At 43.2% G+C, this 18,729-nt stretch overlaps 1 protein-coding gene across 1 annotated transcript; it reads right to left on the bottom strand.

Moving 5' to 3' along the window:
* Nucleotides 1-9,022: 9,022 nt before the first annotated feature.
* ube2z (ubiquitin-conjugating enzyme E2Z) lies at nt 9,023-18,575 on the bottom strand. The gene is made up of 7 exons (XM_071515218.1): nt 17,675-18,575; nt 16,927-16,999; nt 15,615-15,802; nt 15,160-15,271; nt 13,544-13,656; nt 13,213-13,303; nt 9,023-11,904 (listed from the first exon to the last, which is right to left on the bottom strand). Exons 1-7 carry the CDS (start codon nt 18,136-18,138, stop codon nt 11,722-11,724), a joined length of 1,224 nt encoding a protein of 407 aa, XP_071371319.1. The 5' UTR covers nt 18,139-18,575; the 3' UTR covers nt 9,023-11,721.
* Nucleotides 18,576-18,729: the final 154 nt, after the last annotated feature.

Here is an 18,729-nt window from a genome sequence, read left to right as displayed (position 1 = left end):
ATGGGGAAACGTTGTCCCCTGCAGTGGCAGTCAAATCTCTTAATTATCTGGATATCACAACAATAATCATCACAGCAGTTGGCCTGGTCAGCAGTCTTCTTATACAGTGACCAACAGTGACCAACCAACAGTGTGCTAAACACCACCCATGTGTGTTTGATTGACCCAGCCTCATTATCATAGTAGGGAGGGATACAGAAATAAATAAATGGGGATATAAATAACTATAGAGTCTATATAATTGTATTTTTCTTGTTAATGCATTGTCTTACTTTTTTATTTATTCATTTATGCTCACTGTTTATTTATGTATCTATGTATTTCTGGATTTTCTATTACTTTTATGTTTATACATTTAGTTTAGTTTTTTTTTCATTTATTAATAGATTTATTTATTTATTCATTTATTTCTCATGTATTCTATCTCTATGGATGATTCTGCCCTCCATAAATCCGTATACTCGTCACTCTTCATGGACACACACCTGGGTACAGGTGAGTCTGGTCTCCCTTGCTGGCCCCTGCTTGAAAACTTTGGAGAGGTGAAAGTCACCAGTTCAAATCCCAGAACCAGTTTGGAAAATCAGTGCAAGGAGAGGGAATGAATGACACTTTACTCTCCCTCAACAATCACCACTAAAGCGCCTTGAACAAGGAACTTAACTCTCAAATTGCTCCATCAGCTCCCAGTGGCCAACAGTAGAAGACTGTGGTTGTACTGGGCAGCTCCCAGGAGGGAAGGTGTAGAACAGGATGGATGTAATTAAGCACAGTGCTGGAAATGAGCTTTCCTGCTCAGCAAATCTTCCCTGGATAAATAAAGGTTTAAAAAAGTACAGTGTTAGATATTTTATATGTATGTTAATTGTAACATACTCCTTTTCAGAGGATTAGTGTTCTTTGAAATGTTTTGTTAATGTGAATACTATTGTTACGGCCGTAGTGTGTGTGTCTTCTGTTTCCTGTGTCTCTTCCCAGGGTACCGCCCCTTTCCCCCCCGCTGCAGCAATTGCACGAGTGAGTACAGGTGTGCTCACTTGGTAATCAGGACCTGGAGTACAAAAGACCAAGGAACCAGACAGACGGGGCCAGTGAGCCAGTCGACAGCCTTTCGAGCTGTGTGTGTGTTGTCAACTCCAGTTGTGCGTGTGCCGGGATCGGCAGTCTTTGCTCAGAGAGCGTGTTGCTCAGTGTTGTGTTTGAGTTTAATCCTAATTTAGTTTTGACTTACCTTAACTATTTGTTTGATCGCCTTCGGCCTTGCAGAAGGTAGCTTTAAGTTGGCAATGTGAGCCTTTTATAACCTTTTATTTTGGATTATTAATAAACCCTTGATTTGTTTGCATTTCCGTTCTCCTGACTCCTTTGTCCCCCGGTTTATCTAATATGTTACTTCCTTCATCCCCTGGATAAATTCGGGAACGTAACAACTATAAAATAATATTAAGGCATGGTGGGACTGTGCATCATAGTGCATTAGAATTTGTTTCGATCCTCATTCTCCTCATTCCATAGAAAAAAAACCCCATAAAGGACAAATAAAAACAATTTCCAGTTGCACAGCAATTTTACCATTTTGCAGATTTGTGCAAACACATGTGGTGAACTGAAATTTTCCACAGCCAGCCAATAGAAATACTGTTGTGGGCATGTTGACCTCTGAGTGTAGAGGAGTCTCTAATCAATCACCAATTTTGTGTACAAAAATAAGTAAAGAAGAGATGCAACATGGCGACTAGATGGTAAATTGATATGCATAATGATTTGATAGATGTTTTTGAGTTACCTTAGTGATACTAAAGAGCATGCTAGTAGCTAATAGCTAACTAGCTACCACTCAGCCCTGAGCGTAGCATCACTGCCAAATGGCAGCTAGTTAGCTATAAGCAGCCTCCACACATTTTCATTGTGAAGAGTGAAGATAATTTGCTGGGCAAAATCAGATGTGACCAAACCTTAACGTTAACTTACCTCTTTTCAGAAGAATGTTTTTCTTTAAAATTAAGTGGTGAACTCTTTGACCTGTCACTCTGCATGGACACACAGCTGGGTACAGGGGAGTCGGGTCTCTCCTGCTGCATCCTGGTAGAAATAGAGGCCAGCTACTGAACAATAAATACTGTTGAACACTATATATGATGTGAAGGCTTGAGAAAAAACAAACTACAACAAGAATATCAGAAGTAGCAGTATGTCTGCATCTAAGAGCTGGATGGATATAACAAACACAGTCTAAGGTCCTGAGTGAAAACTATTACATAATGGTAGGAGAGGATGTTGGTGTCCATACCCAGTCTCACTGTTTGAATCTCCCTTAAAGTTCAATAGACATTACATAATAATAATATATTGACTTACTGCTTTTCAGTAGGATGGTGTTCTATAAAATTAATAGGCAAATCCTTTGACCAGTCACTCTTCATGCACACACAGCTGGGTTCAGGGGAGTCTGGTCTCTCTCTGCAAAACCACCAGGGTGGGAAAATAAGCATTTTAGTCAAGCAGCCACAGTAGCTGGTAGACAAAGAAACTATCAGCCAGGCATTTATTTTTGTAACCAGTCACATTTAAACTCATACAGGTAACGTAAAAAAAAGCATGCTGTCAGTGGTTACCTCATGTTGTAGTAGGCATACAAAAAAAATCCAACCAATAATACCTTCAAAGATTTTTGAACAACATCTGTACGACAGCTCATCTCACAATTATAAAGATACCAGATGTCACTGAATTCATGGTGAGAAATATCCAGAACATGAGTTTCAGAGAATGTAAACACAACTACTTCTTCTGTTATTACTTTCATGTTAAAAAGGGACCACACAGGGCGCCCTGGTGGCTCACCGAGTAGGGCGCGTACCATTTGGCTCAGGCCTTCCCGTAGCGACCCGGGTTCGAATCCGACCCGTGGTCCTTTGCTGTATGTCCTCCCCTCGCTCTTTCTCCCATACCTTCCTGTCTCTCTCTCACTATATCTCTCAAATAAAGCATAAAATGCCAATAATAAAATCTTAAAAAAAAAAAAAAAAAAGGCACCACACTGCCATCTAGTGTCTTGGTGGTCTACGCGCAGAATCACCAACACAGAACTATAAATGCTCGCACCGCCGTAGACACCTAGCTACATCATAGCTACGGCGGCACGACACAGAGCCATAAATCAGCTTTTATGGTGCTGGTGTGAGCAGCATAACACCTCAGGGCCTTGACGGGGCACCGAGAGTGCAGCCTACCTGCTTCTGGAGAGTGAAGAGTCACAAGGGGGAGGATTAAAAGCCACTAAAAACCAATAGCCGAGAAACAAAGGGCCAAGGGAGGACCATGGGACCTTGGGTCAAAAAGCATGTTTAGGAAGAAGAGACGCAGCAGAGCCCACCCAGCTGCAGCAATCAAGAGGGCAGACTTAAGACTGGACAAAGGCTCCAACAGAAGCTCAATGAGAGTATTCAGGACAAACTGCAAATCACAAGAGGGAAGCATGTGAGTCTTCGGTGGGTGAAGCTGTCATACCCCTCTGAGTAACTAGCTGGTAAGAGGGTGTGAGCCAGTTGTCAGGCCATCAATATGAACATGGCAGTCAGATATGGCAGCCAAATAGTCTCTCAAAGTTGACTCGGCAAACCCCTCCTCCAAGAGGCACTGAGGAAACGTCAACACAGAAGAGATGTCACATGACACCAGGTCTGACCTCCTGGAGCAGCACCAACAGCAGCGCCTGTCCCATCTCTCTGCACCAAACACAGGGGGGCTGAACTTGTTGCTTTCAATCAAAGGTGGGTGGAAGGGGCATATAAATAGCTTGAAAGTGTGATCATTCAGCTGTGGGTTATGTGTCGCTACTGAGGCCGCTGCCAGTGGAGAAACTGGTCTCTCTTCCTCTTCTCTGATGGATCTCTCCCTGTATGATTGTTGAACGTCTCTCGGTGCAAAATGGCGGCTCTAGAAAGAAGCCCTCGCTCTTTGATTCTGAGGGACTGACACCAAAACCTGACGTTTACCGCTGAGGTTTTACATCCTGAAACATTTGCTCATATCGAACTATAAACATCTGGAGGTGATGTCACCTTGTCTAAGATTGGCCGGTTATCTCTATAATACAATACACCAAACAGCTAAATGGACCCACGAATGCAAAGTACATAACCAATAGCTGTTTTGTTTTGTTTTTTTACAGTGTGTTTTCGGTGATGGAATTCAATATAAGGTGATTGGAATTATAGATTGTAAGCTATTAAAACACTTTTTATTAAACAGGTTCTAGTATTACACACACACACACACACACACACACACACACACACACACACACACACACACACACACACACACACACACACAATCAACATCTCACTCAACAACAGCATAGCAGTAATGAATGAATTTCTTTAACCCTCATCCTACCAACTGGGGTACCCGCAGTATATTTTTTGTCATATCTCACAGGTGCTTTATTCTATCATTCCAATTTTTCATGACTTTGTCAATCAATTTGTTCCTAATGACTTCATATCATTGTTTTCTGTTTCTGTTTTAATTAGTGTTTTTTAAAAATACCAATGTATCGGGGTCCTGGGGGACCCCAGTCAAAAGCACCCAATTCCGCCTATGCAGTTTTAATAGATGGAACTATTTATTGAGTTCATGTTTGCCATGGGTCCTAATTTAAAGTATCACACACTATCAGGGGGGGTAGGGGCACTCTGTCAGTCATTTTGAAGGAGACAGACACAGATGCAGCAGACACAGATTTCCTCATGTGCTCTGTGACCCTAAATACTGCTCTTCCTAAAATACTTTCCTAAAATATTTTTTTTCAGATGACATTAATTACATAACTAATAATATTTTGAGAAGAAATAAGTTAACATTTTGCTATGATGGTTGTTTCTTACAGTAGTTTATTCCAGGGACCCCAGTCGGTTGTATGTTAAATATGTTGGTAGGATGAGGCTTAAAGAAATGACAGCTATACCCTCAACATGGAGAGACTCTCCTAAAGGTGCATTTCAGCATTCATCTCTTGGTTTACCAGAAACAATGTGATCCACCCACAGCATTACATCACTTCCTGGTAAAGTCACACCAGTGCAGTCTGTAGGGTTTGGCACTGTGAGCTCAAAGTCTCCTCTGTTCAGTCCCTGGTCTACTTGGCCCTGTCCAAAGATCACTTGCATTCCTATAATACTCCGCTTATAGTGTGTCTATAGATTGATGTTCCCTTACTTAATGGAAATGTTATATTTCCTGTGAAATCATTATAATATTCCTATAGTATTGGGCCTCATAGTGTTTGAATCACTATTATATTCCTATAATATTTGCCTATGAGAGGGACTTGTGGTGTGACTATGGCACTCACCTTACTGTAGGCCTATTGGTTTATTTCCTATGAGTCACTATAGTGTTCCTATAGAGTTATTTAACCTATCATGTAACGATCTTCTCCCCTTCTACTTTTAATATAAAATAACTGATTCTACAAATGCTAGCCTACGCAATTTAATGAGTTATGCTGTGATATTTTGTACAGTATCCCTCTGAAATGTAGGCTGTTACAGGAGTAGCCTACTGTTCTCTGTAGAGAGTGACTGCATGAGATTTAAAAATGGATAAACGGAGAAATGGAAATAAATACACAAAACAACACTAACATACAAAAAATGAATAGATTGCATACTATATAGACATACAGGTAACAGATTACAAGGAACCCTGTTGATGACGTCGCTAATGTGACGCATGCAGGCGGACGCAGAACAACAGCCAGTGAGAGTAGATTAGTGTCGCTCATAAATGAATAAACAAACTGATGTGTTTGATGACCTGAAATGTGTCGAGTTATAAACTAGCCTAAACCTAAACAACGGCTTTTCAGAGGAGAACAGAACAGAATCATTGCTTATCATTGGCTTACAGATTGTAGATGACTCGACCGAAAGTAGGAGTTTAGATGATAAAATATTTGCGGGATAAGAGACATTTAAGAATAAAAAAGAACAAAACTCGTTGGAGGCTACAATACCTGTTTCTCTCCATGCTGAATAATCTGCGCTGCACCGAGAAAATGAAATGAAATAAAATTGAAAGTAAGTCAAAGTGAAACTTAACTTAGAGGGGTGGGAGTCTGGGAGGGGGGGCAGAGAGAGAGAGAGAGAGAGAGAGAGAGAGAGAGAGAGAGAGAGAGAGTGAGAGAGAAAATGAGACAGAGGGAAAGAGTCAGAGAGAGAGAGAGAGAGAGAGAGACAGAGGGAGAGAGGGAGAGCGGGGGAGAGAGAAAAGGAGACAGAGGGAGAGACTAAGAGAGAGAGAGAGAGAGAGTCAGAGACAGGGAGAGAGAGAGGGAGAGAGAGAAAAGGAGACAGAGGGAGAGAGAGTCAGAGACAGGGAGAGACAGTCAGAGATGGAGAGAGAGAGTAAGAGAGAGAGAGAGAGAGTCAGAGACAATGAGAGAGAGTCAGAGACGGAGAGAGAGAGAGAGAGAGAGAGAGAGAGAGAGACCGAGGGAGAGAAACACACAGAGAGAGAGGAAAGGAGAGAGGGGGAGAGAGAGTGAGAGAGAGACAATGTCCAAACATCTCAGGACAATGAAAATATGTCTCAAATTATTATTTTGTCACCAGTCTACTGTCTCATGAGGAAAAATCAGTGTTACATTAGTGAGAAAAAATTCTAATAAGACTGGAGTGTAAACCAGGGCTGTCTGCACATTTATCATCGTTTGGTTGTGGAGGGTTTACATTTGCTCTCATGTTTTATGATTTTTAAACTGATTATTAGAAATGAAGTGGTGTTTAATGCAAGGCCCAAAGTCAATGCACTATAAAATGTATTAACAAGTTTACTAATAGGTTATGTTATATATACAGAAAATTAAACTATTAATTTAGATTTACAACTTCTTTAGCCGATGTATTGTGCTACAAGGGTTCGACCGATATGAGTTCTTACAGATTGACGCCGATACTGTTGTACTGAAGCAGCCGATATTTTGTGCCGATATTCCAACATCTTTTAAGTTTTCCCATTTTCATGCCGAAAACATTCCAAATATTTCACCGCCAGAATGTTATTCTTGTCAGGGTGGAAAAGCTGCTGAAACATGGGCATTCATTCTTAAATAGGCGAACATGGTGGAAAAAAAAGTCATTTATCATTTCATTGTGGCTTATTTAAGTCTCATGCTTTTGTTCCTTAAATTTAAAACAGCAATATATTTTTTTCTCAAAACAGCTGCCGGTATGCTTGTAGTTTTTCGGCCTGGACCGGTGCGGGACAGGCCGGTCCTTCCTCGAATTTTCCAGTAGGCTGCCCAGAAGGAACCTGCAGGTGGAGCTGATGATGTGAATCTGTCCTGCAGTAATTACACAACAAAAAACTGAGATGTTTTCCATTTTTCTCCATTAGAAAGATCTACTGTCCTTCTACAAGCACAGACTTTGATTTCTGAAATGTAGCATGCGGCTCTATTTATTGGAGATATTCTCATTTCGTCTTATATTGGTCAATACCTGATATCATTATCATAACAAAATTGGTATTTTTAAAGCCTTAAGTATTGGGACAGGACTAATTATTGAGTCAGAGAGCTAAAGTTGGTATTTTTAGGTTTGGTCTGGAGGCCAATAAAGAGCCAAAATCAAAAGTAATGTCGTTTAGCCTCATAATCATATTTTAGCTCACTGTCTTTACATTATCGATTCCATCATCTGCACCACACTGGAGCCAAGAGGATCTCAGTGCAAAGACGTCCGTTAATCTCTGTGTCCCTTCAACAGGCTCCTAGACAGTTTCCCCCCCCATTTCAAAAATTACCTCGACAGCGTTTGAAGGTGTTAAATTTAATAAAGTGATTTATTTTATTTCTTTTATGTGTGCTTTACCTATTTTATCTCTATCTCTATCTTTCTTTTTTTAATGTCATTTTAAATAGTTGTGGTCTGTGTATGTATTTTGTTCTGTTTTATGTGAAGCACATCGTGTTTGCCTTGTGTATGAAATGTGCTATATAAATACAGTTTTCCTTGTCTTTGCCTTGCCTAGTGTCCATAACTGCACGGAAATCTATTAGTTTTGAGAAATACAACATGTTACAGAGTCAGGAGAGAGGACCAGGGGAAACCCCATCAGGAAAATTCAATGCATGGTGATGCATGGTGGTGCATGGTATGTTGACAGGCTGGAGAATGACCCCAAATCTGTCAACAGGGTTCTTAAAGGGATAATTCGGTATTTTGAACCCTGGGCCCAAATAACATAATAATTTCTTCCGTCATGATCCCTATTAGTAGAAACCAGAACTTCTCTAGCCGCCTGCTCCACCCGTCCGGCCCCCTCCCACTCTACTGCAATAGAAACCTTTGAAAACTATGATAAACGTTGTTTTGTAAAACACGACACTCACAGTATGATCATACTGTCAGTCAGTATGTTATCTTGAAGACATTTTAAACTAGAAATAACCGTCTCGCGGTTGTATGCCTCCGCCAATAAACTTTGTTTTATCATTGCAAGGACAGTCTTTATTTATTGAACATATATAATTAATGTGATTATTAGGTCAACTTAAAGGATTTTGGTGTCTGCAAAAGTAAGTGACAGCACTTCCACCATTTTGTAGAATGACCCAAGATCGTTTTCTCAGCTACAGTGGTAAGAAAAACATTATGATGTCACAGTGAAGTTGACCTTTGTAATTTTGGATATAAAATGTCATCACTTCATCATTTCATCCTATTAGACATTTGTGTGAAATTTTGTCATAATTAGTGTATGAATTCTTGAATTATGGCCAAAAACATCTTTTGTCAGGTCAGTGACCTTTGACCTTTAACCACCAAATTCGAATCAGTTCATCCTTGAGTCCAAGTGGACGTTTGTGCCAGATGTAATGAAATTCCCTCCAGGCGTTCCTGAGATATCGCGTTCATGAGAATGGGACGGACGGACAGACAACCTGAAAACATAAATGACAGTATAGGCGCACAACTGCATAAAAAGTGTACTGTAGTCACGTGTATCAGGACTGAACAATATTTTATTGATTCTTTTGCAGACTTTCTGTACAACACCAACTTTTTCAAGACCTTGAAATGATCGTTTCTTACACTCGTCCAGACCTGCATAAGAAACCTGCTGTAACACAAGCCAGTGAAGCGGGGTCAGGCTCTCTCTGCACTTCCACTTTAAAAGGAAGTGGATCAGATATCTTCTGCTGGGAGCCTCTTTGCATAACCAGTCTATAACTTATCCAAACAAATGTGACTGAATGCCCTATTGATAGTAACTTAAATGGCAGATTTAAATCTTCAGTCGAGTGATTTTAATGTGACCCCTGACAGTGGAACAGAGTTTGACAAAAACAAAAAAACAGCAACAACACTGACAGCAAAGGCAGAGGCAAACTGCTTTGTATCAAACATCATTTTCCACCAATCACAGCTCAAACCACAACGGTTCAATCAAACGCCGGCATCTGTACGTCAACACGGCCGATGCGAGGGGAAGGCAGACACCGGGGAGGAGGATGGAAGCTGGGAGGGAGGAGAGGAAATGAAGCAAGGACGACCGAGGAGAGGGGGTTCATCCAATCCCCTGTCCCGGCTCGTTTAAATGCTTCCTGAATCGAGCACGAGGAAGAGCCAATCCGCTGGAGTCAATTTCTGTGGAGCGTTGCTTTAGCTCATGCAGCTCTAAAACCTCCGCTGCCTTCTCTTCCCCTCTTCTTTTTGAGCGAGTCCCTTGGCAAGCCAAAAGAAGAACATCCCTGACCTGCGTTCAGACTGCAAGCGACACAATCAACAAGTCTCCAGACGTTCATTCATCCTCTACTGAGCTGAGAAAAGTTGATCACAGCAGAACTTTTCACGGTCAGATTTCTGCCTCACCTTGTTTCCCTACTGATGTGATTTTGTTTAATGAATAGCCTAGCAACAGCAAAATGGAGGGGAAGTTGATTCCAGCCATTCAAAGCTTCCCAATTCTCTACAACTTATCTGAAAGACTACAGGAATAAATGGTTAACGATGTTTGGAGAACAGCTGCATCCATCGTTGGGGTCGACGTTAAGCTCTGGTTATTTTTTTGAGTTTTTTCTGTTTATTATCAATTGCTGCTACCTAATTAGCGATTGCCAGCTAGCTATGTTGACCCTTTACAATGCTGTAATGTTAGGAAAGGCAATACCAGAGCAGCAAAAATACAGGATTTGCCTGTTCAAAAGATGCAGTCAGAGCCTCTAGCAACACACCAGCCAAGTCGCTCGCAGTGTGAACGCATGGTAACTGATCTAGAAAGTTACTCTTGCCTTGCATCAATTCCATCCAGCCCGGCTGGGTCTAGCCATGGTACGGTACGGTACGGTGCGGTACGGTACGGTACGGTACGGTACGGTACGGTACGGTACGGTACGGTACGGTGCGGTACGGTACGGTACGGTACGGTACGGTACGGTGCGGTTTGTGTCTCGACTGATCAGCCAGCTAGCCAAAGAACAGCAGGATTTGAAAATAGCGAGCGCATCCTACACACTGCGAATTAGCATTAATTTCAGCACAACAATAAGAAAACAGCAAAACAAATGGTATAAAGGTGAATGTCAATGAAACTGACATCAATATTTTTCTAACAGTTGCTTATCTGGTGAAACAGATAGAAATTTAATCGCACTATTAAAATTGAAAGCTAAGCAGAACTTTTTCATAATATACAGGAATCATTGTATTTAGGATCAATAACCCTCAGTGCTGCACGTGGGATCTTGTTGTCAGCTTTGGCCTGGCCTGGCCTGGCCTGGCCTGGTTGTGGAAGGCGAGGTCCGGTCCTAAAGAAACGTGGCATGGCTTAACCCTGGCCAGGGGAAACAAGGCACCGGACTCGGAAAGCCTCAGGAAAACGTGTCACCGCCTCCTTCTACAATCCCTTCCATACTCGAGGGTCCATTTCAGTACCACCGTCTCTCCTTCCTCCAATCGGTCCCTTGCAAAGAAGACAAGGCCATACAGGAAGAAAGCCTGCAGAGTGCTGCTTTGAGAAACACAGGCGTCTTCCACCGCTCCGGCCGACTTGGACCAATCCCCTCGCTCTCTAGCTCATGGTCCCCTTCGTCTGGCCTCGTTCTGCTGGGTCCCCGTAGGGAAAAAAAAGAGTAGAAAAATGCTGTAAAGAGCCTCATGGGTGCCAAATGAAAGACTCAATTTGCTTTTCAGGGTGAAGAAGTTGAAGCCTTAGAACGCTGCTGTCTCTTCTTCTTTTGCCCCTCCCTACAGTGTATTCAAAGTTTCAGAAACTAACTTTTTATGCCCGCAACCCACAGCGGCTGGTAAATCTCAACCCAGCAGGTGTTTTACCAGCCGTCTAAACTTTAAGGATCAGACAGGACCTCCAAATGATGGCTGGTGAGTTGCCAAAGTGGCAAACATGAGACAGCTACAGCCCAGATTTTGCCAGCATTTGGCTAGCGGATGACGTTTACTTCCCACCCTGCAACATGTCCCTTATCTGCAGAGCGCTACCATCTCTTCCTCAGCAGCTTGTATCCAACCCTGCACCATGGGCTCCCTTTGACTCATACAGCCTAAAAAAAACCATCGCTTCCTCCACTGCATTCAAAAAACAAAACAAAACAAAAAAAAAAAAAAAAAAAAAAGAAGAAAGGTCCCTTTGTCCTCGCTGCGCCCCAGCTCAGCTCTCGGCCTGGGTTCGAGTGCAGCGCCGCCCTGCAGGTCAGGGCTGGGAGCTGCCCTGGCTGTCGGGGTCCGTCCCCGACGAGCTGGTGTCCGAGTCCGAGTCGTCGTCGTTGTGGTCGTCCTCCGCCGGGCTTTTCTCCCGTATTCGCCTGTGGGTGGCGCCGAGGCGAGCCAGCAGGCCCTGGTAGTCAAAACGGCCGCGCTTCTCACCGAACGGGTCCTGGGGAGGAGGGTGGCGGGGGGGATTGGAAGGGACACAAAGATTTAGACAGTTGAGTTAGGTGTGTATGTTGGGTTAGATTGTTATTGTTGGGTGTGAGGGGCAGAATGATAGAAGGACAGAAGGGATAGAAAGACAGATATACAGGGTTCCTACACATTTTCAATTAAAAAATTCCATACTTTTTCCAGACCTTGATTTGTTTTGAAGATTTTGTCTGGTGTTCAATATGATTTCCGCAGACAGACATCTTGCCCCTGCTAACTAGCTCATATCACTGTATAGATGAAGATTGTTCTTCACAGAGACAAATATCAGAATATGTGAGATGATTGGCAGGGTTCCTACATGGTTTCCATTTTAAAATTCCATATTTTTCCCAGACCCTATGTTCTGGACTGGATTTGATTTTGGTGGGTATTTGATATAATGCATGCTGACAGCGGCTGGGTAATAAGAGCGTCCCTCTATCTGAACATTATTCTTCACATCAACAAAAACTGTGGACTCAAAGTGGCTCTACAACAACATAAAAGCTAGAATTATGTGTGTATCGGACCTGAACCGCAACATTTTCCATACTTTTCCAGACATTTTTTCACATTCCCAAACTATTCAAGACCTGGAAATGATCAAATTCATTTTTAATATTTTTCCAGACCTGCGTAGGAACCCTGGATATATGGATATAGACAGATGGATTCTGACAGAACAAACACAGACAAGACAGATAGACATAAATTGTTGGGATGCAACAATACATTGAGCTAACTGTTCCGTTCGATGCACAATACTGGCTTCGTGGTTCGATATTGTTACGATATTTTGAGCAAAATCTGAATGAAAATCCCTTTTTACTTCTGAAACCTGCAGCAGAACAGACTCTAGAAGCTTCTGACTGTGGCAAATACATCAGAGAGGTTTTGACTTTGCATGGGCAATGCATGTGACAGGAACAAAGTAAAATCACACCGCCGTTATCCTTTAAAACTTGATAGAGCGTCCTCAGTTTCAGTTTGACCGGAGTCCATCTTGTCTCCTGCTAAAACTAAAGCTAAAACTCTCTGGTGTTCACACAATGCAAAAGAGAAACGACCGTTCTGAATAAAATTTCTTAGATATTACACCGCAGCTGAAATCACAAACATTTTTTCCAAGTCATATCGGCAAATTTTTGCATCACGAAATTTCTTGTCACGAACTTTCCTTACATCCCTAATAAATAGACATACATTAAAGATGAGAGATGGATAAATGAACAGATAGAGAGACAGATATGATGGATGAATAGAATAGAAAGACAGTCACCTGCATGTTCTGTCCCTGTAGATGCAGTCTCTCCTTGCAGACTCCCTCGTAGAAATCATAATACTCTAGGAAGGACTTCTCCATCACACTCCTGGAAATCACACACACACACACACACACACACACGTCAACTTTGGTATTGTACAAGAGCAAGTGGTGGAAGGGAGGAGAGGAGAGGAGGAAACAAACACGCAGTCATGACGCCTTGAGAAAGAGGGAAAAGAAAGGAAGAGGAAGACAGGAGAGAGATGAGAAGAAGAGAGGTAGAAAGCGAGGAAGGCGAGGAAGAGGAGAGAGAGAAAGAGAGAGAGAGAGACCAGGCTGGTCTTACCACAGAGCTTCAGGACAGGGAACTTTGCCCTCCAGCATGTCGCAGACGGCGACCCTCATGGTCTCGTGGCGGATGCACTCGTTGTAGTTCTTGCTGTCCCCTGGGTGGCGCTCCTGAGGCAGACAGACAGAGACACACCACCATCATCACCACAGCCTCCTGATCACCATCATCACCACAGCCTCCTGATCACCATCATCACCACAGCCTCCTGATCTCCAGCTCCACCACAGCCTCCTGATCACCAGCTCCACCACAGCCTCCTGATCACCAGCTCCACCACAGCCTCCTGATCACCAGCTCCACCACAGCCTCCTGATCACCAGCTCCACCACAGCCTCCTGATCACCAGCTCCACCACAGCCTCCTGATCACCAGCTCCACCACAGCCTCCTGATCACCAGCTCCACCACAGCCTCCTGATCACCAGCTCCACCACAGCCTCCTGATCTCCAGCTCCACCACAGCCGGCAGCATCAGGCAGAGACGGTCGGAGCGTTTCATTTGTTTAATTTAAACTCAAAACAAAGCTGCTCTGCTGCTGCGTTGTGTTGACGCTGCGTTGCCGAGGTTTAATTCTCGACGGCTGACAGTGTATTGAAAGAATGAGAAATAAAGCTGTTTTCTGGTATATTGACTAGTGTGAAAATTAAAATTAAATAACTCCTAAAATGAATGGCAATCTACATACTGTGATTTTCAATTAAAAATGGACAATACTCCTAAAAGCAAATGATTATAACACTGTACTATACACTAGTGTCTGGCTGTACTGTGGCTGTATTGTAGTTGGTTTCAGCTCAACTTTTCTTTATATATTTGTACACATAGTAGAGCTGCAGCGATTAATCGATTAGTTGTCAACTATTAAATTAATCGCCAACTATTTTGATAATAGATTAAATCGGTTTGAGTAATTTTTTTAAGAAAAATAAGTCAAAATTCTCTGATTCCAGCTTCTTAAATGTGAATATTTTCTGGTTTCTTTCCTCCTCTATGACAGTAAACTGAATATCTTTGGGTTGTAGACAAAACAAGACATTTGAGGACGTCATCTTGGGCTTTGGGAAACACTGATCCACATTTTTCGCCATTTTCTGACATTTTATAGACCAAACAACTAATCGATTAATCGAGAAAATAATCGACAGATTAATCGACAATGAAAATAATCGTTAGTTGCAGCCCTAACACATAGTGAGATTATATATATATATGTACATATTGATGAATCTGGTCGAGACACTTTTACCCTCTGCTCCTTTTTCAAAATAAAAGTGCTCAGTGGAGCACCTTGAACCACACATTGACCCCCTGCACTTAGTGGAATTCAAGTGTTAGAGAGTGGAAAGTCGTCAGCATGGATTTTCCCCAAACCAAGCAAGGTCCACGCAATTGATCACCATAAAAATAAATATTGCATATCTCTACCTAAAAGCTTTATTGAATTGCATTTTCTTTTTTTAACACAAAGGTACATTACCGCTATTTAATAAAAGTGATAGACCACTCAGACAGACAGGAGTAGACATAGAAACAAACACACACACAGCTTTAGTAACTTTTTTGCTGTGGTAGGGGTTCACACACACACACACACACACACACACGGGTACCTGTTCGAAGCCAGGTTCGTTGTGATAGGGGTTCTCCGTCATCAGAGACTGGATGGAGATGAGGACAGATGAGATACTCTGGGCTGGACTCCACGCTGGGCCTGTCCACGTCCTGCACACACACACACACACACACACACACACAAAGTCAAAGGTGACAGGCTCCTTGCCATCTGAGCTTCTAGGCTTTGTAGCGGTGAGGGAGGTAAAATCAATAAGGCATAAAACATTTCTGCAGACAGGCTTTTACATTATTTGTTTTAGCAATAATTGATTCTCTGAATTATTGGGTTGTCTCAAAATGAATGGGGTAATGATTTACTGTTGTAAAAAGAATACACAACAAACCCAATTCTTCTTCTTCTAGTTTTGTCCGGTTTCCAAAACTTTCCTACACCACAGAAATGACTGAAATTCAGGTCTCCCAGAGTTTTTCCGGCCTCTTCCTTACTCACCCCAGGATGCTGAGGCAGACCTTGCCGTTGCGGTAGAAGTTGGGGTTGAAGCGGACGGTGTTGTGTCCGGTGGTGATGAGCTTGACCCGCGGCGGGTGGATGGGGTAGTCGGGGGGGCAGCGGAACAGGAAGAGGAAGAAGCCGCCCTCATACGGAGTGTCGAACGGCCCGGTGATCAGGGCGTGGATCTGAGGGAGGGAGGGAAGGAAGGAAGGAAGGAAGGAGGTATGGCGAGAAGGGAGAGACAGTGGGATGGAGGGAGGAGGGGAGGGAGGAAGGACATGGGGAAAGAAAGAAAGAAAAGGGAGAAAGGGAGGGATGGATGAGAGAGATAAGAAAGGATGTAAACAGGGAGAGAGGGAGGATGGACAGAACGGGCCGTGGAACAGAAAATAAGATCCAGTAACAGTCTGAAAGTCTGAAACCGCAGCGTCTTAATTAGGAGCTTAAAGTGACTCGTCAATTACTGCTTCAAGTTCATTTGGGCTTTTAAAAAGATTATCCTTTAGATCTCCCCAGGGGAGGACAAGGATGAACAGTGAGAGTGTGTGTGTGTGTGTGTGTGTGTGTGTGTAGCTTAGGTTGTTGTGGTGCTAGGCTCAGATAAGATGAAACTGTAAAGATCTCTGTGGTGAAATGTGGATTGTTCCAGCAGCAAATACTGCTAAGATATAGCAGAGAAAAAGAACATAATAAACATAAACAGTAAAAAAGTAGAATAGAAACAATAACGCTGCGCTGTCTTCAGAATAAAAAGCCTGGATGGGTCTGAAACTTAAATACTGTGTTCATTAAAATAACTCATGAGGTGTTGCAAAAGCAGTGTGTGGGGTTGTCTTTAGCAAGTTTTGATATTTTTCCTCATGCACTTGCACCAAGTCTGCTGGATGTGCCAATAACTACCTACTGCATGAACAGTTCAAAATGGAGAAATTGATTCCAGACGTTCAAAGCTTCCCAGTTCTCTACAGCTTTTATTTGAAAGAGGACAGGAAGAAACGTCTCAGAAACGATGCTTGGAGAACAGCTGATCCATCGTTGGGGTCGATGGTAAACTCTGAAGACGTTTTATTCAGTTTTTCTGTTTATTGCTAGCAATGTTTACTCGTCAAAACAAAAAAAAACATTATGAAAGGCAATCCCAAAGCAGCAAAAATACATTATTTATCTGGTCAAAACTATGTAGCTGCAGACCGCTACATAGATACACTCAGAGCCTCTGACACCGCTCACCTTCAGTCAGCACAGAGCAACTGATCAACCAAATTGATCACAATGTAAAAACCCTGTCAGAGGGATGGCGGCATCTTACCTTGGTCATATCTTGAGGATCAGGAACGACAAACATTCCTGGAGGAGGTTCCTTATAGATGGACATGATGTCTCTGGAGAGAGAGAGAGAGAGAGAGAGAGAGAGAGAGAGAGAGAGAGAGAGAGAGAGATATATATATATATATATATAGAGAGAGAGAGAGAGAGAGAGGAGTGGGAGAGAGAGAGAGAGTTGAAAACAGGAAGTTATAAGGGAGATAAGGAGAACTTTTTACTCATATTTAATATGGGAAAACACCAAATACCATGTCACATCAAACCAGTGGCTTTTTCCACATACATTTTAAGCAGACTTTTAACAGTTGAAAATTATTTTTGCTTTAAAGTCAAGATTACATTCAGCCAAATATATCATAACGTAAATTATACTTTTAGAAGCAGTGAGGAACAATACTGCCATCAAGGCTATGGGGATTACATCAAGAAAAACTGCTCTTCGTGGTAACTGCTGGTGAAACCAGCAGCCTAACCTGGCTCATACTGGCTGTCCTCATGACACATTACAGTTTCCCTAAAGTTCCCCTCTTGTTAACTCTTGAGGCCTGTGGCGACGGAAAATTCGGAGAAAACTTTTACTTTCGTTTCTGTTTCCACCTGGAACGTTTCCACGCGGAATTTTAGGCCTCAAGTTAACCTGACAACAGACAACTGACACAACACACACCATATGTTTCACAACACATTGTATATTTTAATGCTCAGTCGGCCCGTGTTGTTTATTTAGTTACCTCTTGATTCTCAGTATGCACTGCTGGGAAGCCTTCTCGTTGTCCCAGTCGGTGCTGAGAGTCGGGTCCCAGGACGTGGCGTGGATTTGGGACAGGAGGCCCGCTCCTGCCACCCCGGCCACCCCGCCGACCCCTAGCCCGACCCCCGGGAGATGCGAGGAGGCGTGTACGGTGGGAGACACGGCCACGACCGGCGAGGAGCCCGGGGTGAAGGTATTGCCGAACCCGGCCGGAGTGGCTGTGACAGCGGATATGGGGGCCACCACCGCGGTTAGGCCACTCTGCGCGGCCGCGGCGGGAGGAGGCGAGGCCGGGCTGGAGCTGGAGTGAGCGCCGCTGGTTGTCGAGTGTCCGCCCGGCAGAGAGTTGGCCAACGTCGGCAGCAGCGGGGCTCCGTTGCCCTGGCTGGTGACGCCTAAACCAAGGGCACCGCCGTTCGACTGCTCTCCAAAGCTGTCCGCCATGGTTAACGAGCTAGCAAGCTAGAGTTAGCCCGTCTGTGTTCACTAATTTATAATGCTAACTGTTAGCTAGCTGCATTGACAGCTGGGTGTAAAGTTACCTCGGCTTGTTTTGTTGTCAAGTCGGATCAGAGAGTTGGGCAACGCAGAAGAGACGAGGACAGAGGCGAGGCCAGGCGCAGAAAACAAGGCTTTCCTTCCCACGACATGATGGCTAGTTGTCGTTAGCTGCTGTGTCTTTCCCAGGCCTCCAAAAAGTACCTTGTCGTCAGCGAATTAACCTCGTCCGCCTAGCAACGGCTTATAAAACAACAAACCGACCGGTCGTTATTGCTTTAAATGAATATTGTGTCGGAAGACGTGGTTTTACACCAGCTACATTACTACCAGTCACCAAACATAACACAACGCAACTTCAGGATCTGATTTCTAACCAGAGTCACGCTGGAGTGAGTAACAACCCACAGGACTTCCGGGCACAACTTTCAAAATAAAACCCCTGACGACCGTTTTGCAATTTTCTGAATAATGCAAAGTAGTACAGTGGAAAAAGTACATTGGATTTTTTTTTTACGGAGCAATCTGTAGTAAATG

Source organism: Centroberyx affinis, unplaced genomic scaffold, assembly GCF_046629955.1.
Source record: "Centroberyx affinis isolate AG114_WGS23_722 - 3 ecotype Tasmania unplaced genomic scaffold, CSIRO-AGI_Caff_v1 ptg000331l_1, whole genome shotgun sequence".
NCBI lineage: Eukaryota > Metazoa > Chordata > Actinopteri > Beryciformes > Berycidae > Centroberyx > Centroberyx affinis.
This window is presented reverse-complemented; position numbering and strand designations above follow the sequence as displayed.

What these genes read in the sequence shown, in the direction of transcription:
- ube2z (XM_071515218.1), bottom strand. Translation starts at nt 18,138, where the DNA reads ATGGCGGACAGCTTTGGAGAGCAGTCGAACGGCGGTGCCCTTGGTTTA. An exon ending in GTCTGCCTCAGCATCCTGGG is followed by an intron (nt 15,272 to 15,614) that starts GTGAGTAAGGAA and finishes GTGTGTGTGCAG; the next exon opens with GACGTGGACAGGCCCAGCGT. An exon ending in ACGAACCTGGCTTCGAACAG is followed by an intron (nt 13,657 to 15,159) that starts GTACCCGTGTGT and finishes TGTCTGCCTCAG; the next exon opens with GAGCGCCACCCAGGGGACAG.